Genomic DNA, 24,050 nt, shown 5'->3' on the forward strand with positions numbered 1-24,050 from the left:
AACAAGTTCATGTTAAACTCTGAAAGTAAAGTATTGAAATCTGTGAAAAGGCATCTAATTATAACCAATAATTTTGAGCCGACCTCCCTGCCGAAGCATAAACACACTTATTCAGAGCTGAGTGATGTGAGCATCAAAGCCTTCAAACAACGAATGGACTTTTTTGTCATTGTTTTATCCGCAGAGACTTTCAATTGAGTGGAAATTGTACGAATGGAATTATAGAGTGCATTTCTAACTTGTGAACTTTTAAAGCCAACACTGAAGGGAAAAAAGAGCAGACTCTAAAGGAAAACAGCATGTGCCACAAGATTGAGCATGATTTTAAAAAAGAGAAAGTCTATATTTACATCGTGTTGGCAATTGCTCACCATTAGTCAAATGTTGGCTCCATGGAAGCGAGTCCATCTGTGTCGGACTTTACAGTGATGTGCACTTATTTACAGTCTGTAATCAGGAAGTGTGTGGCTTTGAGCCCTTAAAAGGTGAACCTGGCCTGTTAAAAACAGCAACGCTGTGATTTAAGTACTGCGCAGTACGAGGAGCACTCATCGGCGAATTGAACTTGCCTGGCGTCTCGGGTCCTGGATCAACATGTAACTATAGCAACAGTAGGAACGATCCTTTTTGGCACTCTTAAAAGGAAATCTGAGGCGAAGGGACTTGCATCAGATGCTCAGGGTGCCAAATCAGCACTCTTTTAGTGCGCCCAAACCGTACTCGGGCGATAATAGACGACAATAGAGCCCCCTTATCTTGCCATGGCAGGCCTGGCTGCAATGCGGCACCCCGAGGCGCTTGGGAAAAAAACGGCCACTGGAACGTGTCCGGTGTCACTGGCACTCTTATTTGAGTTGTCGATTGGAGATTTTGCCAGAGAATAACCATTCAGACTGCTAACTATGGTTAACACTTATCTTTGTTACTAACTGAAGTGTGTTGTGGTTTCTATGCTGTCGATTGCAGTGACGTTACAGTAGAGGAAAGATAGGGCGTAAAAAAATCCAGTCCGACCCAGGCCTGAGCCCAACCAATTGACTTCATTTGCAGGACCGAGCCCGAAGCAAACCCCAAATTTTCTATTTTTATCTGTGAGTATTCGAGAGGAGGAGAGGTGATATATGAAAAGATAGTAAATCATGTCTTTTTAAGGATATCTGAATTAAATAAGTCTGTATAAACAATAACATATTTATATTTTGGGGACTGGAGAGGTTACATTAACCATCATTGACGGATTGTTTTAAGAGTCGATGGGAAAAATCTAAGGCTGTCTGTCATTTAAATGGGTTGAACATTAGGCCATAAATGAAAGCAGTAGTAAACTCTTAAGAATCTAGTGCGGAACTTAAAGAGAGAAAGAGGCAGAGAGACAAAGAAAACAATGTAGAGTGGATATTTCTTTTTAAAAAGTCACAGAAAGAAAAGGCTGGCGAAACCCAAACATATTGATTGACATTTTGGGCCCCAACCGGGCGAAAATTCAGGTCATGTCGGGCTCGGACTCAGGCTTGGGCTTAAGATCTTACCTCTAGTGTGTTTTACAAACACATGAGCCAACCATCATTTGATTGGCAGAGAAAAACATGTTTTATTGTCTTACCTTAACTTACAAATGCAGTCCATGCAGTGTTCCTTCTGAATAAAAGCATAAATAAATAGGAACCATATTTATTCATGTATCACACACACCTGTGTATAATGTGCATGCCTAATTTTTGATTAGAAATCTTTATGAAAATGCAACGGAAATCGAACCCAGCTTGAGGCATTAAGAGCCCTCAATCCCAAATACTGTACCACCAGACATATAGATGACATAAGAAAAGGTGTTAGATTTTATCTCATCATCACATTATTTCTATTTCTATATATTTCTACCAGAGATGAATGTTATTATTGTTTTGCATTTCACATGGCCCAATGACTATAAATGTTATTCTTCTGTCTTTAGCATTGTAAGTGACAAACTCATTGAATTAATTTAATTGCAGGACCAATTTATGTTTTCTCCAATCGTCTCTAATACGATGAGTGAAAATAGCGTGATAATGAGATAAAATCTCATAACTTTTTGTATGTCATCTATATCGCTGGTGGTCCAGTAGTTGGGATTTTGAACTTTCACCGCCTCTATTTCCATTGCATCCAATGCCTTATGATTGTGGTCAGGGATATTTTTTAACAACTAACAAGGCGCACACAAACTAAATGTGTGTTATGCACAAATACATACAGTGAACTTCCAAAAATAGAAAAAAGACCATGCAACGAGAAAAAAGTACAGTACTGGATGGTTTGATGTGTTGTTTGCTTGCTAATACTATCAGTTGTCCTAATGTTTGAGGCTGAGGTTTCCGCCAAATCAGAATACTTTGTCTCGCTATCGCCCTCTGCCATGAGGCAAGAAAATTGCGGGCTTCACTCTGCAGGTGCTCAGCACAGTAATATGTGACATTCTAATTCTATTAATATTAATTCGTAGAAAACTCAGAGATTTGAAAAAGAAAATCAAAACATCTTGAAGTTACGTTAGGAAAAAATTTCACTGTGAGTGAATATAACCATTTAATACATTTTCTCAACTATATGTTTCCATAATGATAGTTGATGCACGCCTTTCCTGATTGCACATTGTTGATTTGTTTCTTAAAAAGAGAGACTAGCTGAGACAGCTTACTAAGCCTTGGTTTTAAATAACTCACATTAACACATACTATATAAAGTTAGTGTCGTATCATGTTTTTAAGTTTATGTTTTATATATTATTTGAGATAAATTTATAAAGCAGAAAATTATCCCACTACCAGATCATGTATCACAAGTATTTTTCCACAATATTTTTACATATGGTTTAACTATTTGATAATTGATTTGTTAAATTAATTTAAAAATGGCAAATCAGATTTTTTAACTCATTTTAGGTATTTGTTTTCTTATTTTAGTAAAAAAATGCATGTACAGAATTCCTACTTTACAAGTTAAAATATATTCACTACAATACATAATATGGAAATTAGCAATCAAAACTACTCATTTGGACTTCTTATCTTAGTAACAAATAATTCTATAATAATTACCATGATAAAATAACCTCACAAATTGCCACTGAACTGCTCTTCCACTCCTCTATGACAACATGACAGAGTTGAGGGATATTTGAGATCTTGTGCTTCTATTTGGTTTAGATCTGGAGACATGCTTGGCCACTCCATTCCCTTTGTCCCTTAGGCCCTTTAAAAAAGCCCTTGCTCATCTTAAAGGTGTATTTGAGGTCATTGTCAGGCTGGAGCATTGCCCTGTGAACTAGTTTCTGAAGGGGGGGAGATCATTCTCTGCTTCAGTATTTCACAATAATTTATATTTTCCTCAATGAAATACAACTCCCCAACTCCGGTTACACGTATGGAGCCCCAAACCATGACATTCCCATCATCTTGCTTGACCTTAGGCATGACACATAAGTTTGTACTCCTCACTTGGTTGCCGCACCATCTAAGCCAAATAAATGAATATATGTCTCATCAGACCAGAGGCAGATCTTTCCAGTAAGAAATGTTCTTCATTGATGGAAAGCGATGTTTCTTCAGTGATGTTTTATTAAACATTATAATTAAATCTCTGCAGAAATGTAAGGGGTGTCATCACTTTTATTACATACTGTGATAAATTGATGTGTTCAGATTACAATTGCCTATTCGCTTCTGGCTGTAGACATGCTATTTCATAATTAATAATTTGGCTTTCAAAGAGACCCCTTAAAGAAATCCATGCCGCACTAAAATTGAATCTAATAGAGAGCAGTATATCCTGGAGGGAATAAGCTCATTATTGCCAGCACGGGCTACATTTGCTTTTTAAAAACAGTTAGTTCACCTAATTGTTGATCGTTCTAACCTGAAGAGCGTAATTAAGATGGCCTGACACACCACTAACACAATGTATCACACCTCAGAAGCGATTACTCACCGCTTTGAATTGCTCCAAACGTACAATGACAAATGCTAACGTGCGCCCGCCAGCAAAATAGCGCTAATTAATCATTTACATTTCCATTAGAATGCGATTTTCACATGGGGAGGCATCGACCCGCCTGTTAATTCATTGTCAGTGGGCGGGCAGGTAGAGAGATGTGATCCGACAGATGGAGCGGCTGGCAAATGGGCCCCTGACACCTCGGCGTGCCCACGCGCCTGCTCGGCTAGCAGGCCAGAAAATGTCTTAAGAACACAGAAAAATCCAGATTGGGTATTACAATCTCTGGATACAAACACTGTAGTCCTAATGAGAAGATGACGGAATACTATTGGGGATTTTCGATGTTTTACAGAACACGCTCTTTCGGCTCGGCTCAATAAAAATAGATGGCTCTTTTTGCTCCCTAACAGTTCTTCAAATTTTGTTTTTTGGTTATAATTCTATATTAATAATAATAATGAAAAAATGTGAACTAAATTAATTAATTTGAATCCCTCTTAGCATGCAAGTACATATTATGTACCATTTCATGCTTTTTGTATTTTCAGTCAAAGAGAGAGCATTGAAAAACACTTGTAAGCTCAAATTTCCCACTAGTAACAATATGTGGATGTTCAAAATGGCATTGTGCTGTGATTTATATGTGATTGCATTTAAGAGCCAACCACATACTAAACACAAAACGTGCTGTGTACATTATTTGGACTTATAATCACCCATTATAATTCATCATCGTCCATTTCTCATAAACCTGGTGTATTGCAATGCCTTTCCTGGGATTTTGGTATTTTTTCTATTTAGTGCCGTGTAAAATAAATATATCTAACTAAAATTGTATGCAAAGAAGAAATTTTTCTTGAGTGATGACAAAGTCGAAGTATAATAATAGTAATAATAATGATAATAATTTTGCCTGCAAACCACTGACTGCAGCCCCCATGAGGCTGGTATTGCAAACTGTGGTGCATCGTGCATGTAACAATTATTTTGCATCTTTCATTTTGCATTGCTTTGCCGTAACTTATGCAAAGCAATGCAAAATAACTGTCATGCTTTCTACATTTTTGGTGCAAAATCCAAAGTGTCGTGAACTACAATTGCACGTGTGCCTCTTGGCTCAACCAAAGCACTTGTAGGCGTGTTTACCCTGTGCTGATTCAAAGATAAACAGATTTATTACAGGGAAAGAAACATCTGAATGATTCTCTTTGGAAAGGTAAACAATACAAATCAAAGTTTTTATATATATATATATATATATATATATATATATATATATATTACAAAATTTACCTCGGAGTGTTATGTATATAGTTTCTTTATAGTCACTGTAACGATATGTACTGTCCTAAGGGTTGGAGTGATAAATAAATACAAAACTATATGTGTATGGATAGGTCTGATGCCACTGAACATGTTAAATATTCATAAATGGTTTTCAGTTTTCACACTTTAAATTCCCGGCCAAATTATGAGCTAGCGAGAGAGAAGGGGAGAAGAGTTAGCAATAGAGAAGAGAGAGTTACAGAGAGAAAGAGAGAAAAAGAGAGAGATAGAAAGACAGAGAGAGCTATAGCATAGACAAAAGAATTAGAGAGAGGGAATTTGACAGAAAGAGAGTGAGAGAAAGAGACAGAGAAAGAGATATAGCAAGGAATAAAGAGAGAGAGGCATAGCGAAACAGAAAGCAAGAAAAAGAAAGTGAGAGACCTAGGAAGAGAGCAAAGAGATAACAAAAGAGAAAGTGAATAAGATACCAAGAAAGAACGAGAGAGAGAAAAAGAGGGAGATGAAGAGAGTGAGAGAAAGAGAGACAGAAAGTGAATAAGAGAATGGGAATGAGAGACAAAATTCAAGAGAGAAAGTGAGAAAGCAAGAAAAAGGAAGAAAGAGAGGAAAACAGATAGAGATAGAGAGAAAGAAAAATACCGCGTTTTGAGGAGAGCTGGCTCCTCATTAATTGAGACCCGGCTTTCATCGTTCACTTCACACAGCCGGCTTATAGAGCCGTTTCGTTCGCGAACGCCACATTACTAAACGGAATGAAATGAATGACTGTACAACCTTGGGGATTCACCTGTAAAAGTTCAGGCCCTGTAAGCATTGTAAATGAATTTTAAATATTTACATTTGTGCTCTAGCTCCTGGTCTGGCCGGAACAGTCAGCAGAGGACGTCACCCTGGTAACCATCACCCCGGATTACCCTAGTTTGCGCCACACGGGTCTGGTCAGCGGACTGAAGAAATTTGCCTGGTACTTTGGCTCCATCCTTTGCTTCACAACGCCCGGCGACGGACCGCGAAGTGCACCCACCCTGCTTCAAACACACGAAGACTGTGAGTTGATACGTACATTGAAATATGTAGTTGTTTATCTTGCTTGTACATCATATAGCTTCCAGAAATGATAACCGTATAGTTAAGCGAACAAACAAAAAAGGAGAGAAGACATCAATTGATTTTGAACTTGCAAGGAAAAGAGGAGAAACTATATACACAACTGTCAAGATGCAAAACTCCAATCCATTCTAGAAGTCCTCCCTGAGCCCTTTCTTTGTGTTATATCTCCTCAGTTACAAAAAGCAGATACACCCAAAAGGGTGTAGACATAAAAGAAAAACAACAAAATTGGCCTATAGTGACAATGATGTAAGCAGTGCATTATAGTCAAAATAACAAACAATAATAGTAAAACAGTGCGCTATAATGTGAATAATGAACAACCCTTGCATCCTGTTCAATCTTTCAATATTAAAGGGACAGTGTGTACTATTTGACCACTAGATGTCGCTGTACTTTGTCGTGCAACGGACTTAGTGTAAATACAGACATAAATCAAATTCCTTTTGTGACATATCATTCAGCCATACACAACTCAAAGTGATATCACTACTAGTCAGTTTTTAATAAGTGTGGTGGATGGGCTTCCTTTAAGAAGAAGAAAGAATTACTAAATAGCATATCACAGTTCTACAAAATGAACAATAGGGGTGTCCAAACTATGGCCCTTGGACAATCCGTAGCATACCAACAATGTTACTGCAGCTTGCAACATTGACTAAAAAATAATGCAACACGGGACCATGTGTATTATTTGACCAATAGATATCGCTGTACTGTGCCATGCAATTGAAAACGAGTGCTAAAAAGCTCCTCCAAAGCTCAAGAATACGAACTACGGAGACTCAAACACCATAAAGCACTGTTTTGATTCTAGTTTTTTTGCAAGGTTTTTGTTTTTTGTGTATCCGTAGCAGCAAGATGGCAGACAAGTATGTCAGCTCCCATGTTATGTAAAATAAATGCTCCATCGACAATTATTCAAAAATAAATGTTTATATTCATGTTTTTTTTAAACAAATTAGGTTTTTTTTCACCACTACGTGTCACTGAATAATAAAACAGAAGCAAGCATAGTAAACTTACCACAGCAAATCTTGTTTTTCCTGTTAATTATACTGACAAAAGAAAGGGCATTACATACCATCGTGCCACAGGATGGCGCTGTTTTTATTAGATATTGCTTAAACCAGCGCTTTTTTCAACTTAACCCCAAACCATATGTCCCTTGCCTGACACCCTTTTTTTTCTCCTCAAATTCAGATTATTTCATAGGAGCTATTAGATTTTCCAGGAGGTTTTCTTTAAAATGGACTGAGAATGTCACACAGATTTCAAGAATAGATCACACTGGAAAAACAAACGTGTTTGCCTATGTGTGTTCGACTGGTAGAACTTTTGAAAACTAAACCTCCCCCAAAAATTCTCATCCAGACTGCACATATGGAAGTAAAATGAATCTAACTCGCCTAATCAAATTTAACATATTTCGGTGCTAATAACTGTCTAATCTCATCACATCAGTGATTTTGTCGTATAAAATTTTAGTCTTGTATGGCCAGAGGAAATTGAGGGCCTGGAACAAATTTAGAATGATAATTCAAACTGATTTGTTTTTCTGTGAATAATATGGCACCTTTTCCCAAAGATCTGGCTACTACTTTCAAGCTTACATTGTGTCACAGTCGATTGAGGAAAATAAACAGTAAGTACCTTGATTTTTGACGTGGCCTACGGTTTTCAGGAAACAAGACCGATAGCTTAATGCAATTATCCATCCACTATCTGCACCGCTTATCCTCAGTACGGAGCCCATCCCAGCCATTATCAGGCAGTGGGCAGAGGACACCCTGGACTGGTTACCCACTGCCAGTCGCAGGGCACACAGAGACGGACGACTTTTGCCTCAAATATATTTACAGGCATTTTGTTTAGATACACAAATATATTCAAGATTTACTCAAAAATCATATGTCTTGATAAATGCACATGCAGCCCAGAAACCTGACTGAGCTAGAGAAGATCTGTGTGGAGTGTGTGCAAACCTGGCGAAAGACTACAGGGAACGTTTGACCTCTGTAAAAGCAAACAAAGGCTACTCTACCAAATATTAACATTTATTTTCTCAGGCGTCCAAATACCTATTTGCAGCTATATCACACAAATAAATTGTTAAAGAAATCATGCATTGTGATTTCCGGATTTTTCCTTTTAGTATATCTCTCTCACAGTGGAAATGCACCTACGACGAAAATGTCCGACTCCTCCATGAGTTTTTAAGTGGGGGAAATAGCAAAATAGCAGGGTGTTCAAATACTTATTTTCTTGACTGTATGTAAATTATAGATATATTTGTGGCTTTGCTTAATACATGATTCACACCTGATATTCTTTCTTTTCATGTTACTGAAGAAATTGGCTTTAGAAGTCCTTAAAAAAGTGCTTGAATTTGGCCATGAAAAAGGTGTACAAAGCCTGGAGAATACATACACATGTTCTCCAGATGCTTGTATTAATCGCCATTTTTTTTTCACGGATAAATAGAAATCACCTCAGTCCTCCACGGCAAACGCCAAGTACGCACACGTCACTGTAAAGTAAACACAATAGCCTTTGGCGGGTAGACAAGCCATTATGAGCAAGCGCAATTATTGAGTGGGAGGCCGCAATGAGAGCCCTCGAGCACGTGAGCAAACACGCGCACAAATTCACATAATCGTTGACGGGCATTGATCGGGCGCCGGGCGTGTCGCAGGGTTAACGGCGGGTGTAATTCTCGCTTGATGACGGCTTTCTGTGTGTGTACGCGGGCATCGGCGTACGTGTGTTAGTGTGTGTGTTATCGAACGTCTCAGCTGAATAGCTTAATCGCTCTGCTGGGAGAGGAGCTTAGAGAGCCGTAGATGAGATGAAAAATGGCCGGCGCGCATGGCTAAGCGTACGTGTACGTGCAGCAGTGGTCAATGCTAGCGTGATTGCTTGCCGGTGTGATAATGGCATGTCGGGTACTCTGTGTTTTTGTCCTGCAACTGTAATGTTCTCGGACTTCCCGTGGCGCTTTGTGTATGAGGGAGAAGGTTTTACCATAGGCGCTTAAGTATAGAGCTTATCCCAAGTTGATGGACAGCCTGTGTGTAGTTAGGTATATTTATTTTACAATGTTCCATTGTGATTAACATAAAAGAAAAGAAAACTTGAACATACCACAATACATTTAAAGTGAGATACCTGTACATCTAGTTCACATGCGTCAAACTCAATTGTGGCACGCCAGATCATTTTATGTGGCCCGTGAGATAATGCTGAGAGCAGCACAAGAGAAAAAATGAGTCAAACAATAATATGCAGTTTTAAATATGTCCACACAACTCCTAAAGCAATGTTTGTAGCTGTAGTTGCTGACTACCATTGGCTCTTTTAATGCCATAACGTATAAATAGGTTTGCAAAAGCATTCTCCCTTAGTGCCAAAACATAAACAAATATGTTTTCATAGTTTTAAAAAAAAATATCCTAGTGGGTTTGGCGCTGCTTATCTGTAAGTACCAAGCCTCTGAGAATGATTTAGGTATGATAAATCACCATTAGCTGGCAGAAGAGGCTTTGATTCGAATTTTGTTCTCATATTAAAGAAGCCATTTCCTATATCTGGCTTCTGGCTGTCTGCTCAGAACACAAAGGCTACATTGATATCATAGACAGTAAAGACAATTCAATTCTATTTTTTTTTCTAGACAGCCCCATATCATGAATAGGCATAGTGAAGCAGTGTCTTGGGAGTCACGAGCCATGGAGTTCATGGTCGAATACAGACCGTTAACTCTTAAAAGAGCTTTTTGCTTTTAGAAAAAAAAAAAAAAAGACGACGACGTCCCATCGTCATCGTCTGGTCAGGGAGGGATGACAATACATTCACGTCAGCAGGAACAAGATTGCCAGAGGGAACGCGATTGCCATGGTGACAATGATGGTATCATCAATTTACAGGAAACATCGGGCGCTAAAAAGTGCTTTGAAAGATCATGCATAAATTATTTTTTTTTACAATAAACTGTTATTTTACAAGCAGAGTGCCCTTGTGTCGTTTATGGAAAGCATCATTTAGATATTGAAGGTATCACAAATGCCAAAAAGAATACAAAATTAATTAATTACTTCAGATGTCCAAGAGATTGGGCACCGTGTGTTTTTGTTTTCAGTTGTCTAATTTAGCAATCAGTCTCCTTATTTCAAAGGCCGCCTCATTGATATGTTAATTTACGGCTTTTTGATTTAACAATAGATTTATTAAATTCTGTCAATGACACACACATTGATTGATAAAATACAATATTGAGTTTATTTAAATTAATATAGATAATCAAGGCACTTCAATGCGAAAATCACCGGGTTTAAAATATGCAAGTAGCAAGGACCACTACTTTACTCGTTTCTCAAGTAATGAGCAGTTTGAGGAGCAACTGCTCCTAGAATTAATCAACAGCTACTTGATGATCAGATTGTTTGTCAATTATTGGAATAATGGATTAGTTGTTTTTTGGATTTGAATTTCCCCAAATTAAAACAAAAGAAAATTACTTTTAATATGGAACAGTTTATGTGTATGCGATGCACAAAACATACCCTGATATCAAAATGTCATGTCACAATTTGGTAAATTAAATAATAATCAGGAAATCTCCAATAATGGTCAGCCCAAATGCTGTTACACATATTGTCACTCTTTTTACTTTTACTTTGAAATGATCAATGAGTTAAAACACAATCAAAAATAATAAAGAAACACATTTAAAGCACTGTCATTCTTTATTGACAATTATCCATAATCTCAACCTCCTGCTGGTTGTTTAATTTGTTTAATTCAGGGATCCTTAATTAAATGTGCCTATTTTTGTTGCCATTAAATGAATTATCATTCATTTGTATTTTCCACACAGTCAATTTGAAATGAGAATTCTGATGGATTTAGAATGGAAGGTTTGAAATTGCAGTAAAATCTGTCAATAATCTGTGACATGTGTGCATCTTGCAGCACCTGGACCTGTCCGTCAATTGAGTTTTACCAAAATTATGGACACATCCGTCCAAGTTAGCTGGGCGGAGCCAGAAGAAAAGAACGGCATCATTACTGGTAAGTTGATGACTTAATTCTAGTAAAACAACACAGCAAAACAGCCATATGCAGGGAATTTGCTAGTTTATTTACTAGGAACATACAATCTATCTATTTATTCATGTTTTTTTATTGATAATTGCTATAGCGAAGACAACGATTTTGTTATTCTTTTCATATTTGTTTTTTTCATCACGAAATAACTCCCACTGTCATAAGCTCCATATTGGCTTTCACAGTAGGTAAAGATACTCTGAATTCCTTGTATTCAAGTAAGATACTTCAACTTTTGGTGGGGTATTTGATGGACTGTTCAAGATCTGAGTTGGTCCGACTGGATGTAAGCGATTCATCACCCTGCTAATCTTTACTCCCTGTGACTTGTCTTCTTACATTATCTCCAACATGGCCTCAGCCAGCGTGTCAGGCAGATAACACCACACACATGCACACACACTTTTGCGTTTTTTCATCTTTCTTTTACATGAGAGATGTTTTTAGTTCATGCTCTTTTGTGGAAAGAACAGTGCTGCTTTGAAAATTTTGTCATTAGAAAGATGTATAAAAGTCTCTACTACACCTACCTTGCAAAACTGCTAAATACAATATAGTTATCTCTCCAAACTCATCAGATTGCCTTGATTGTCACGCTCCAGTGGCGTAACGTGTGATATGTCACAAACTGAAACATCCCATGGGTTGACTATAGATTTAAATGTGATAATGGCGATTTTGGGTTTTGGGGTTTTTATATCGAAACGTGTATACATATAGCTTCTTTTTCAAATATTTGCAATTTTTCTATAACATTGGTACAGATACCTGGATTTAATTGAACAGGTTGCAGTCAGTAAACACAGGTTGAAAATTCAACGTGAACACATGCCACTACCCACCTTAACACATTTAGCAACACATGTTCACCATTCCGAATACAAAAATACCTGATTAAGTCAATAAATAAAATGAAGAAAAGAGTAAGTAGCTGTATGATAATGATAAAATATATATTTTGATAAATGCACAATGCTACTTTTGTAAGGATTTTTGATACCATAATTTTTAGACTAATGCGATACTCCACACTGGATTACTCATTGATATTGATACCAGATACGAAATACAATGTTTCATCTGAAAAAATTGGCTATCATGGGGCTGGTATCCTTTAATCCCTATGTAATATGTTAGCATTATATTTATCCATTTAATAAATGGAAGTTTATTATTCCTCTAATTTTGAGTTCTGTTTTGGTAAATGACCACTAGGGGACAGTCAATAGGTTTCAACTTCCACAGAAATGGTGTAATATAAAAAAGAACCCGGTCAAAATCTCAGAGCACCCCATGTTCTGTAACTGTTTTTCTGCTGGAATAACCCAAAAACCCTTTTCACAGTCTCTTTTCATTCACTAGACCTCTAAAGTTCTTAGGCCAATGTTTAATGGCACGACACTGAGGTGCCACGCCCGGATTTGTCTTAGCCACACACCAGAGCGGCAGAGAACTTCTTCAATCACGTCACCTCACACAATATTCTCTCATCCCTACCATAGTTTATTCCTCCCCCAGTGAACAGAGGAACCGCGCACTCTCTCTTGAGCTTCACACAAACAGGAATCGAGCTTTCACACGCACGTTTGAAGTTGCCGGAGTGTAACGTGTGACTCTCAAGATGTTATGGGACACAGGGAGATTTAGGATGCCGTTATTCCACCTTGACTCACGGCCTTGTTTTTCTTATTGGTATCAAGGTATTACGTGCTCTCAAGCGTCCCTTTAATCACTGAACGCTTCCTTCAGGTTACACGCTGATGTGGGAAGTGTCGGGCGTGCAGTCCCGGCGTGAGGAGCGAGCCCTGTCCAATGCCACCCTGCAGTACCGGCTCACAGGCCTCACCTCTACGACCTCGTACTTGCTGAAGGTGGCTGCCCTTACTGCCGCCGGAAGGGGTGTGGTCACGTCTTCCAATATCACCACAGGGGTCCCGCCAGGTACCAAGCTCCTAAAGTTAACTGTAGCGCCCATTAGGTGGATGGAAAAAAAGCTAGTTCTAGGTTTGATGAGTGGCAAAATTAAGAAATCAAACACCAAAATGTGTTTAAACAATGGCTTGCAATTTAATGAACAATGGACTAGATAATTGACGACATTATACATACGTTACAGAACAAGAATAATTGTATTCGGTTAAAGGTGTTGGATGAGAAATGCTAAATTTGGTGAATCTTAGTTTGATAAAACTGTTTCATTTGTATTTCAATTTGATACCCGGGCATCTACTCTTGATTTCAGTCCATAGACCTATTATTAGTCGCATTTTTTTTTTCACACTGTCATCGTTTCAAAATTCAAAGTCACAGAATAATAAACTTCAAATTTCAATGAAAATTCAAATGAATGACAAAAAAGGTTCAGCATATAAGCAAAGAAAACACAATTTTGATGTTCACCAATTCAGGGAATTCCAAATCCATGGGTATGTGCTATAAGAACACGCTGGTTTCTCAAAGTCAAGCAGTCCACAGTCAAGCGCAACGAAATAATCCAATTCGTATTGCAACCTTGATGTGGAGCTCTTTGATGAACCAGATGTTGTTGGATTCCTGGTCAGGGTAGCTTGAGTCTGCCATTATAACAATGCTTTCTACCCTCCCGCTATTGATATTTTTATACTTTTTGTACTTGAGAAAGTGTTTTAAAATGTATATAGGAAAATAAGACAAATGACAGTTAAATAACAAATTGTATTTTAGCACATTTTACTAAAAAAAAACAGGTTACAAATACAGGGAAAAAATAGGAACAAAATAATTAAATTGATCAGAATTATCTGGCAATGGAACAACGCTATGGGTACCCAAAAACCCAGAAACTTACGAAATGCTCTGAAAAAAACAAAATAAGGAAAATGGTTCAGTTTGGTCACTTTGAATCTTTGTAGTTTGTTTTCTACCTTGGGCTTTTAAGCACTCGTTTTTAGCTGCACTACACAATACAGCAATATCAAGTGGTCAAATGATACACACTATCCCTTTCACATAAAACTGAAACCTGTTTTTGCTGCTTCATCAAGTTTGGAATTGTTTTTAGTAAAAGAGAAAGGTGCAATTTTAAAACAAAAACAGCAACAACAGAAAGTTGGAAGTTGTCCTAACTCATTCACTGCGTTTGACAGCTATTAACATTAAATATCCATTTTGTCTGGCCTTAAGTTGATATACAGAGTTCATACCAATGGTTGAATTTCTTGAAAATGCTCGAATATTAGTTTTGTGTTTTCAAGGATTGATAAGTGCTGAAGTTTTGGGTGAAGTGCTTGTAAATCCTTGAAATCATTGTTATGTTTCTCAACAAGTCTGCTTAAAGATGACACTGACACTGCTCTCTGATGGCTACTCTTTGCCATTACATGTTATCTTCCTTCATGATAGTTTGTATGGAATTGTCTTATGAAGGGTCATCGCCCCCTACGGGTCATGCCAAAGAGAGCAGGTGCATACTACACCTAAATAGGCCACTATAAAACGTGTATTAGTGCAATTAATAGGCAAGAACCTCCTGCAACTGAAAATGTAAACTACATAATACTCTCACTTTTACCCACCACCTATATAAGGAAAGTAAATGATTAATGGTCTGCATTTATATAGTGCTTTTCAAGTCGATGAAGACCTCCCAAGCGCCGTCAGCCATGCAAGGCTCCTACCTGCTTATCTGAGCTACTACCACTTGACTTTGAGCCTAGAGATGGCGGCAGAGAGTAGCAAAGTTTCCAATTCCGGACAGCATCTTTATTCAATACAGTTGTGCAATAAAGCAGCCAGATTAGGTGCATTATTCAACATTCACACCGGATATCTTCTTTTAATGGCACTAAAGAGAGATTAGAACATTTGCTTTGAAAGTCCTTGAATTCGACCATGAAAAAGGTGTACAAACCCTTGATATACTTTGTGTGTTACGTCCTCACACATGGGTTATCCCTTCCTGACGCATACCTATCCGTTTAAATCAGACCAACATTCCGACCCCGTGATTTTCCTCAATTCTGGAAAAAATTCACTCCTGTGATCCTGCTGCGTTAGATTGATTGCACTTGTTCAGATCATCAGCGCTCATTCTGCAAGCACGCTCGCTCTCGACGTCCTCGGCCGGAGAGACAAGAGGTCATCAAAAAGTTCCCCCTCCAAAAAAACATAATGAGGCAGAACAAAATGTGTCCCGCAGGCTGGAAGACTTAACAAGGCGGGAGAGGAGTGTGGAAGTGAAACCGAGCAGATTTTTGTGCGCGCTAACACTTTCTGATGACTAATTCATGAATAAAAGCAGGAAGAGTAAGAGCGAGATGACTACAGACAGTTCTTAGATTCACGGGTTCTTCATTAATTCATGAAAGCAAAACTCGTCAAAGAAAGACAGGGGCCAAAGGATTAAAGATGCTCAAACGTAACAAAAGAATGAACAGAGTGAATCAGGGTGGCGAGATTCCTATCCCGTTTCTCTATTCATGTATTCATGAAGTTGGCGGCGTTTGATCATCACAGCAAAGCCGCCCGATGTCAACATCATCATCGCAACACCAGCTTACCGTTGTCCTCCTGTCGTCACTCCCAAATCCCTCAGTATATGACTTATATGCATATCTGGCAAATTTTTCAATGTAGATAGCAGGCTATTCTGATTTTTTTTCCGACTCATCAGCAAAAAACGCGTCGCGGAATCCCACGGATCAGTGGCGATCACGAGAGACCACTTAGAGCTGCTCAAAGATATCAAGTATTCGCCCAACATGGTTTAAAGCCCTCACCCTTGTTAAGATTGAGTGAGAATCCGAATGAGATTCATCCCTTTCTCCCTAGAATTCCCTTTTCTTCTCTGCCACCTGACATTTTATTACAGAAACAAGATTGTTCGTATATTGCCAAAGTTTACAATGGCTGTCAGTGAAGAAACCGCCTAACTTTTATTCCTTCCCTCTCGTTGGTGGAAATTAAAAGTGTATTACCGATATGTTATGAATTCCAGCTCATGACTGGGGAAAAACAATATCAGTGGTGCATGCCTTTGAACTAAACAAGCATCGCAATTATATATTTGCAGCAAATTGTCTCATTCAAATTTTACATTGAGCTCACGAGGAAGGAAATGAGGCGCATTTGCATCTCATCACTTTCAGTACAATTATAAGAGCTGTAATAATGATACGGGTTTGCAAGACATACGGTAAGTTATTGTTATTATAATGATGCTTAAAGTGCTTTATTGAAATGCACTACTTTACACTGAGAGAACTTTTTAGTGTTGCCATTATTGTTAGGATCATATTGAATGTATTTTGTTAGGTAGGCATCAAAAAACACACATATTTTTATTTGCCTAGTTTATGCAAAAAACTATAAATGTAACCTGTAAGAATCCAAAGTTAAAGTATTACGCTATGGCTTTAAGCATGGATCCAAACCAGCGGTCATGACCCCACGTTGATATGAAAGTTTAAATATAAGTGTAGCCAACGCGAATTATGAATGCATTTATCACCGACTGAATTTTATATTCATTTTGAATGTTTCTTTCTTTTTTTTTTGATGTAATTTGTGTGAAACACTTTTAAAAGATATTGGACAACAGTGGAATAGTTTTTGTATTAGAGAATTTCTTCTGGAAAACCTGATGCGGCCGACCTTCAGCCATACCTCGGCTCTGGCGCCCCTTGTTATTTGAGTTTGAGACACCCGGCTTAAAGGAACATTGTGTATTATTTATCGCTCTCTAGTGGTTGAAACACTCATTAAAAATGTAACAATGTCAATTTGAATAATGAGCCAAAATACATGACACATATGGTCACTTTGAGTCTCTGTGGTTTGTATACTCCCTTGTACTTTGTGTCATTTGTTTTTCGTTGAGCTACACAATACAGCGACATGTCGTGGTCAAATATTACACAGTGTCCCTTTAAAGATGCAAACAGTTTAAAACTGTTGCCAGCACGAGCAAAAGAAAAATACATGTCAAGGAATATAGTAAAAGAAGACATTTTGAAAAATGTCTGCCTCAGGCAGTAACAATTCCAAAAACTGTAAATGAGATCAATTCATTCCCGGATCTAGTTAGTATCTAGATTTTTCTTGAACCCCGAATGAACATTACCCATGAAAAAAGGAATGAAAAACAATGAATCCATTCCAGGCCCCTCTAATCTAATTACTGAACATTCAGTAATTTTGAACACTTACCATGAAGGAAGTCAGCAGTTCCTGACTGGGGGTATGAGTGGTGGTGGAGATAGGGAGGACAGAGGTGCAGGAGGAGTGAGGGAGCACAATAAAAAAAAACACAACACAAGAGCCTGGGATCAAGGCTTTATGGTTGTAAACAGACGTGCTAATTAGAACGAGGTGATTCTGGGGGTGAGCGGTCTCAAGCAATTGATCCTCAAGTCGTAGCATCTGAAAATTTGTGTAAATTGGATTTTCTCGAATATGTCGGAAAATATATCTGCACAAAATACTTCTTGTATCTCGAATTCTTCATAACTGGAGTAGCTTGTTTGTACATTTAATTTCTCCAAGAGCAATGACAAATGATGTTTTATCCACGGTTTAATCCCCAAATAACAGGATGTCTTCAAATAGCATGAAATTAATGACAATTTGTAATCCTTGTGATGTCCAACGGCAGAATGTAAAATGACCTCAACAGGGCACACACTGCAACACATACCAATAACGAAATTATGGTTCTTTAGTATCTGTGCTCACCATTGACCACATTGTAAAAGTGTTCTTCAACTGTGTTAGAAGGATAGGTACTCCCCATCTAGGGCCTAGATGTTTCCTCTGTTGGTTATTGCCGCCGAAACAGAGTAATTAACGATGGTCAAACATGATTAACAAGAATTGCTACCCTGCACTTGTCTGGTCTTAATGAACTTGGATTGGGGAGCACATTGAACTCATCACTCACCATCAGACTTTTATCTTTTAGGTGTCGGGTAGTCACGTCATACCTTTGATTTAAAAAAAAAAGGTGAGCAGTTAAAAAACCCTACAACTTCAAGTTGCTTTTCTTCTTTTGCTACTTGCAAACAAAGAATAATGAATCTATTATAATATTTAAGTCAATCAGCGGTTGAGAAAGATCATATGTGCAATTCAATATTTTGGTGTCTTGTGTCAGCTGGACAGTCTGCATTATTTTTTCAATATGACGTTGCCGTATTGTGTAATGCAACCGAAAACAAGTGCTTAAAAGCACAAGAAAGACTACAAACTACAGAGACTCAAAGTGACCAGAAAGTACCATTTTTATTGGCGGGCAAAGGGAATTAACAAAAAGCAGTCTGCACATAGCAGGAGAGTAGAAAATTAAAAACTAAAAACACAGTCTAGGCTAAACTCACGGCTGGCAAGTTACAGGTAGTCCTGAGTCATTCAATAGCAGGCATCAACAGATAAGGAAATAAGTGCAGGTAGGAACATCAGCATGTTGGCACAGTCATTATATGTAAGGTTCATAATGAGGGTCAGGCGTGAGTGATTCGTGGCAAAGGTAGAGATCCTTCGGTCAATTTCTCCACTGGCGCCCACTGGAGGACGGTGGTGTGCTGGAACTTAACACATCCACGAAACAGGTTTTACTTTTCTTTCTGTGGTGTATTTTTCTCAGCTACTGAGCTCCGTTGTATATGTATAAACAGATAGTATTATATAAAAAAGCAAGCTGCCCCTAACAATTGGATTTTGCCATACGTATTCCATCACTTTTGGCTTTCATATTTTTTTTTAAACAAACTTTGCGGCGATAACATTATGTCCTTTGCTTTTGTCATATGTCTAAGGCTTAAAGGCTCTCCGTCCGGCAAAGGACTTTGAGTTTTGTATATTTACTCCTGATTAAAAAAAAAAACTGATAATTACCATTGACACCCAAAATAAACTTTGTCTTAGAACTCCCTGGTGCTCCATCCAACTTGGTCATCTCCAACATAAGCCCTCGGACTGTGACCCTCCGCTACCGGCCTGGCTCTGACGGAAAGACGGCCATCTCGCGGTGGATCATTGAAGGCCAGGTACTCCCATCCAAATAAATCAGACGGTCTTTGACCACTCTATCACTACAACGGTGCCTCTTTGTTGCTCGCAGGTGGTAAAGAAAGATGGCTCAGAGGATGCCTGGAGGGTTGTTTACCAGCTGGACAACCAGGCAGGAGCTGACAGTTTGGAAATACCCAACCTCACTCCCTTCACTCAGTACAGGTGAGTGGCTTTTACACAGGAATGCAGAAAAGCCATCTCTTTTTCCAACACACACAAAAACACGCAGACGTCAGCTCCCCCCCCAAACTTGACACCCTGGCAGTTTTTGCTATATCGGAAGCCGAAGTTGAAGTCAGATAAATCACAGAGACGGTTCCATATGAGACCATTTTTGTTTGTCAGCACCTTCACATCTGCTGCATGCAGATCCTCATTAGCCTCTTGCAAATAGCGCCCAGAAAGGATGGGGGGCCCAAACGAGGTGGAAAGAAAGGGACGAGCGATCTCAGAGGGAATGGAGAAAGGAGAAGTAGAGCTTTCTCATCCAATAGATAAAATTGGACAGGGAGGTTGAGTTGAAAACAGCCAAGACACTTCGCCAAAGCTAATTTCTTTTGGTTTAATTTTTTTTCCTCATAGGAAATTTAGGGGAATGGAAATAATCTGTCAAACTGTCGCCTGGTATGTGGGCAACGTTTATTACCTTGCGGGCACCATTTTAAGAGATATTTTACCATGCGGGACTGTCATGCGAGTGTAAAAATATGGTAATAATTTCACACTCAGGCATAAAGTAATTTAACTTTCAATCTTAATTTTAACAAGCTTCTTAATAATATATTAGACAAGTCAGCAATACTAAGCAAAAAACGGATTGTACCATGAATTCAAATTGAGGATGGGAAATGTGTTTTCCAGACCTATCTATCTACCTTTGTCATATCCCTAGCGAGGGGTGACTGACAGCAAGACAAACACATATACAAAAACAAAGAAAAGTAAAAAGAAGCAAAAAACACATAAAATTGACCATGGCCAACCCAAATGACCAAACACCCAAACAAGTTAAGCACTTCGGCACCCAAGTTGATCATGCCTTTGTCCCTCCAGATGAAACGTGACACAAGAAACCGGCCATGTCACAGCTTTTACTGGTTTACCCCTGCCGCGTTTTCTAGACCAGACGAGAAAAAAGACGCAAATTACTGCATTTCTGTTTTTTGGAAGAAGACAGTGTCTGTTTTCAGTTAAAGGAAACAATAGTTTTCAGTGTGCTCGAAGAACTTGCAAGCGTGTCTGTGAAATTATAATTATTCCGTTGTTTACCACGCCAGTTTATAACAAATTACGTAAATACGGATTTTCTATGCTGGCAGCTTGCCAGACAAACATGGCAGTGACCTAAGTGGGTATTCCGAATTTCTCGACCTATGATTTTTTTTTAATAAAAATTAACATTGATATGATAGTTCATGTATTTTTGCCTATTGTTGCCTTGTTGACACACCACAGGAAATGGTACCCCTACAACCCTAGTGGTTAAGGGATCCAACCAAACTATTCTTAAAACACAGTGGAAAGTTGTGCTCATATTATGCTGTTTTTGTTTTTTACAAAAAAATCAAACAATAATATAACTCATAATAATAATAAATACAATTATTTGTTAAGAAATACAAAGTTCTCGACCTATGAATTTTTTTTTATTAACATTGGTGTGATAGTTCATGTATTGTGGCCTTGTGTTTGAAGGTTTGGGCGCCTCCAGGCTGTACTTACCCAAGACACACCACAGAAAATGGTGCCCCTACGACCCAAGTGGTTTAGGTATCCAATCAACCAACCAACTGAATAAAAGTTGTTTTTACAATTAGGAGGCACTGAATATTACTCAAGGTCCCTTTAAATTTGTTACGGTTGCCCATTGGCCCCAATTGACCCCGCCCGTTTTGCGCCAGCTGCGGCTCGTTGACTGATTGGCTTCCCTCCTATTTAAGCTCAGTGCCCTCACTCACCCTTTGTCAGTCCGTCAACGAACCTCTACACCCGCAAGACGTGTGTTTTGACTCTGTCCGGTATCCTGCTTGTGTATCCTGTTTGGTATCGTTCCTGTCTATCTCGTCCTGTTTGATATTGGTCTCCAGTCTCCGGTGTCTGGTATCGTTCCTGTCTATCTCGTCCTGTTTAATATCGGACTCCAGTCTCCAGTGTTTGGTATCGATCCCGTGTTTCTCGCCCTGTCTGATACCTTGCTACAATCTCCAGCATCGGGTATCATCCCCGTCTATCTCGTCCTGTTGGATATCAAACTCCAGGCTCCGGTGTCTGGTATTGATCCCGTCCGCCTCGATCTATCTGATATCTGTCTCCAGTCTCCTGTATCAGATATCAATCCTGTCTGTCCCGTCTTGTCCGGTATTGACTCCATCTGTCCGGTATCTGCTCGTGTAACTGGTATCGATCTCGTCGGCCTCTGGCTTCCGGTTGTTCCACGCCAGACTTCTGCCTTACTTCTTCCGCCAGCGATCGCCGAATCACTGCCGTTTGTGTTAACGTGCATGACAGCCTCATTCCCGTAAAATAAAGCTTGTGTGAGTAACGTTATATGCATCGGGGTCCTGATCCTGTTCTGGTTCTGACAAAATTTGGGCATGAGGTGCAGTCTGTAGTCCAGAATTCATGGTAATCAATTGGCAATTTATTTGATTATCACAATATAGAAAACGTCATTGTTTTTTTATTTTATTTTGTTTCTTTTTGGAACCGAACCACAGATGTAATTCTTCATGCATCTCGTCCCATCTTCTCATTGTCGAAAATGCGACGGGTTGTGTGCAGGAACACACAGCGGTATTATGCTGTTGCATGTCCCACCAGCGGGACATTTGATGAAGCGGTTCACTCGTATGGGAATTCTTATCACATTTTCAGAACATGTTCCAAACACCAGCATATATGCACCATGTTTCTTCTCGTGTCATTTCAATCAGGTGTGCGGTCACATTTGTTTGGACGGCAAATGCTCCCCTGTGAATGTTATGGATGTATGACAGCATTCATCAATGTTTGGTTACCCTCCTTACCAAGTACGTGGCTTGTGACACCGCTCGCAAGCTTTTCCTATCTCTTCCTCGCTTTCTTCACATGTCACCTGATCTGCCTACAAAGGTGTGAAGGATGTGAATTGAATTGCGCACATGCAATATGTGTAGAAGAATCATGCCAGGGAGTGTGAACCACGGCTCTCACTTGACGATTATTGCCGCCATCCTGCACATCATATGCACTGGAAATCTCACACTAGAGGCATATCTAGCTCCAATGGATTGCGATAAAATGAATTTTATTTGCATTAATGTTTAGTCCATACTATGAGAACAGTCAGAAATACTTGTCAATCTAACCAAACATTGTTGATATTTTTCACAACAAATTGTTGGTGTTTTAAAAGAAACCAGTTTGTGGGGAAAACATTTTTTACTCTCTCTTGCCTGAATTTGTATTTATTTCTTTACTCTTTTTTTAGAATGTGAATCTTTTTATGTATTTATTTATTTATTATGGTCAAAGGACTAGTCTAAAAAGTTTGTTTTTTGGGGCTTGTTAGAAAAATCATGAATGTTGTGTTGGGCTAAGTGAGAGAGAGAGAGAGAGAGAGAGAGAGAGAAATCCATCTTCTGTGTTGTTCAAAAATAAGTCAATGTAAATAACCCCTCCACATATATATGTTTTATTTAATATGTTTTAGAACAATACACACATAAATAAAAAGCCAAGCCCCCAAATCCTTCCACCCCAAAAAATCCCCCCCAAAAAAACAAGGATTGGTTGGTAGCATAACAATTTTGAATTGAATTTTAAAGCTCGTAAATATGCACTAAAATAATACGAAAAGTAGTAGTTAACCTTTTAACCAAAACGTCGGACCATTAAGGATCAAATTTGGGTCATGGTTCCGGGTTGACTGAAAAACCCAATCAGTTGACAAAAAATGCAATTGGAGATGTAGGTGAGTCGTGATTGTACAACACCAACGTCACAATTTTTCTCAACAGCAACATTCTGATTTTAGTCTCTAACTTCGTTCTTTTTTTCCCTTTCATTTTGTGTGGCCTGCACAGATTTAGAATGCAGCAAGTGAACATCGTGGGCTCCAGTCCTCTGAGCGGCCCCTCCAGGCTAATCCAAACCTTACAAGCGGCCCCTGACACACACCCGACCGACCTCAGCGTGCTGTCTCCTACCAGGACCGGCCTTCGCTTCAAGTGGAAGGTACCTGCATACAAATTATTTTTACTTGATGGGGAATCATCTGTGTATAGCTCGGCCTGGCTTATGATGGGCATTACACTTTACCTATTTCCAAAACACGTACAGAAGTGCACAATCAGTTCAAGAGCTCCTTCTGAACTGTATATTGAATTGTGATCGTCTAGGCTTTTCATAAAATTAGGACTACTCTTGTCAAAATGAAGCTCTACAACTCACTTAAACACCCGAATCCCAGGAAATGGATCCAATGATTTGGTCTAAATGCAACACTCACCATGTTTTCAGTGAGAATTAAAAGCAAAAAT

At 38.8% G+C, this 24,050-nt stretch overlaps 1 protein-coding gene across 2 annotated transcripts in view; it reads left to right on the top strand.

Moving 5' to 3' along the window:
- Positions 1–24,050, top strand: part of sdk1b (sidekick cell adhesion molecule 1b) — a 421,825-nt gene that overhangs the window by 322,030 nt on the left and 75,745 nt on the right. For both annotated transcript variants that reach the window (XM_088341980.1, XM_088341981.1), the window contains 6 exons: positions 6,120–6,315; positions 11,350–11,448; positions 13,234–13,425; positions 19,384–19,505; positions 19,580–19,692; positions 23,595–23,745. In XM_088341980.1, coding sequence (XP_088198106.1) covers positions 6,120–6,315; positions 11,350–11,448; positions 13,234–13,425; positions 19,384–19,505; positions 19,580–19,692; positions 23,595–23,745 — 873 coding nt within the window. The remainder of the gene's footprint in view (positions 1–6,119; positions 6,316–11,349; positions 11,449–13,233; positions 13,426–19,383; positions 19,506–19,579; positions 19,693–23,594; positions 23,746–24,050) is intronic.

Source organism: Urocampus carinirostris, chromosome 8 (genome assembly GCF_059441175.1).
Source record: "Urocampus carinirostris isolate Australia breed hairy pipefish chromosome 8, RoL_Ucar_1.0, whole genome shotgun sequence".
NCBI classification, from domain to species: Eukaryota; Metazoa; Chordata; class Actinopteri; order Syngnathiformes; family Syngnathidae; genus Urocampus; species Urocampus carinirostris.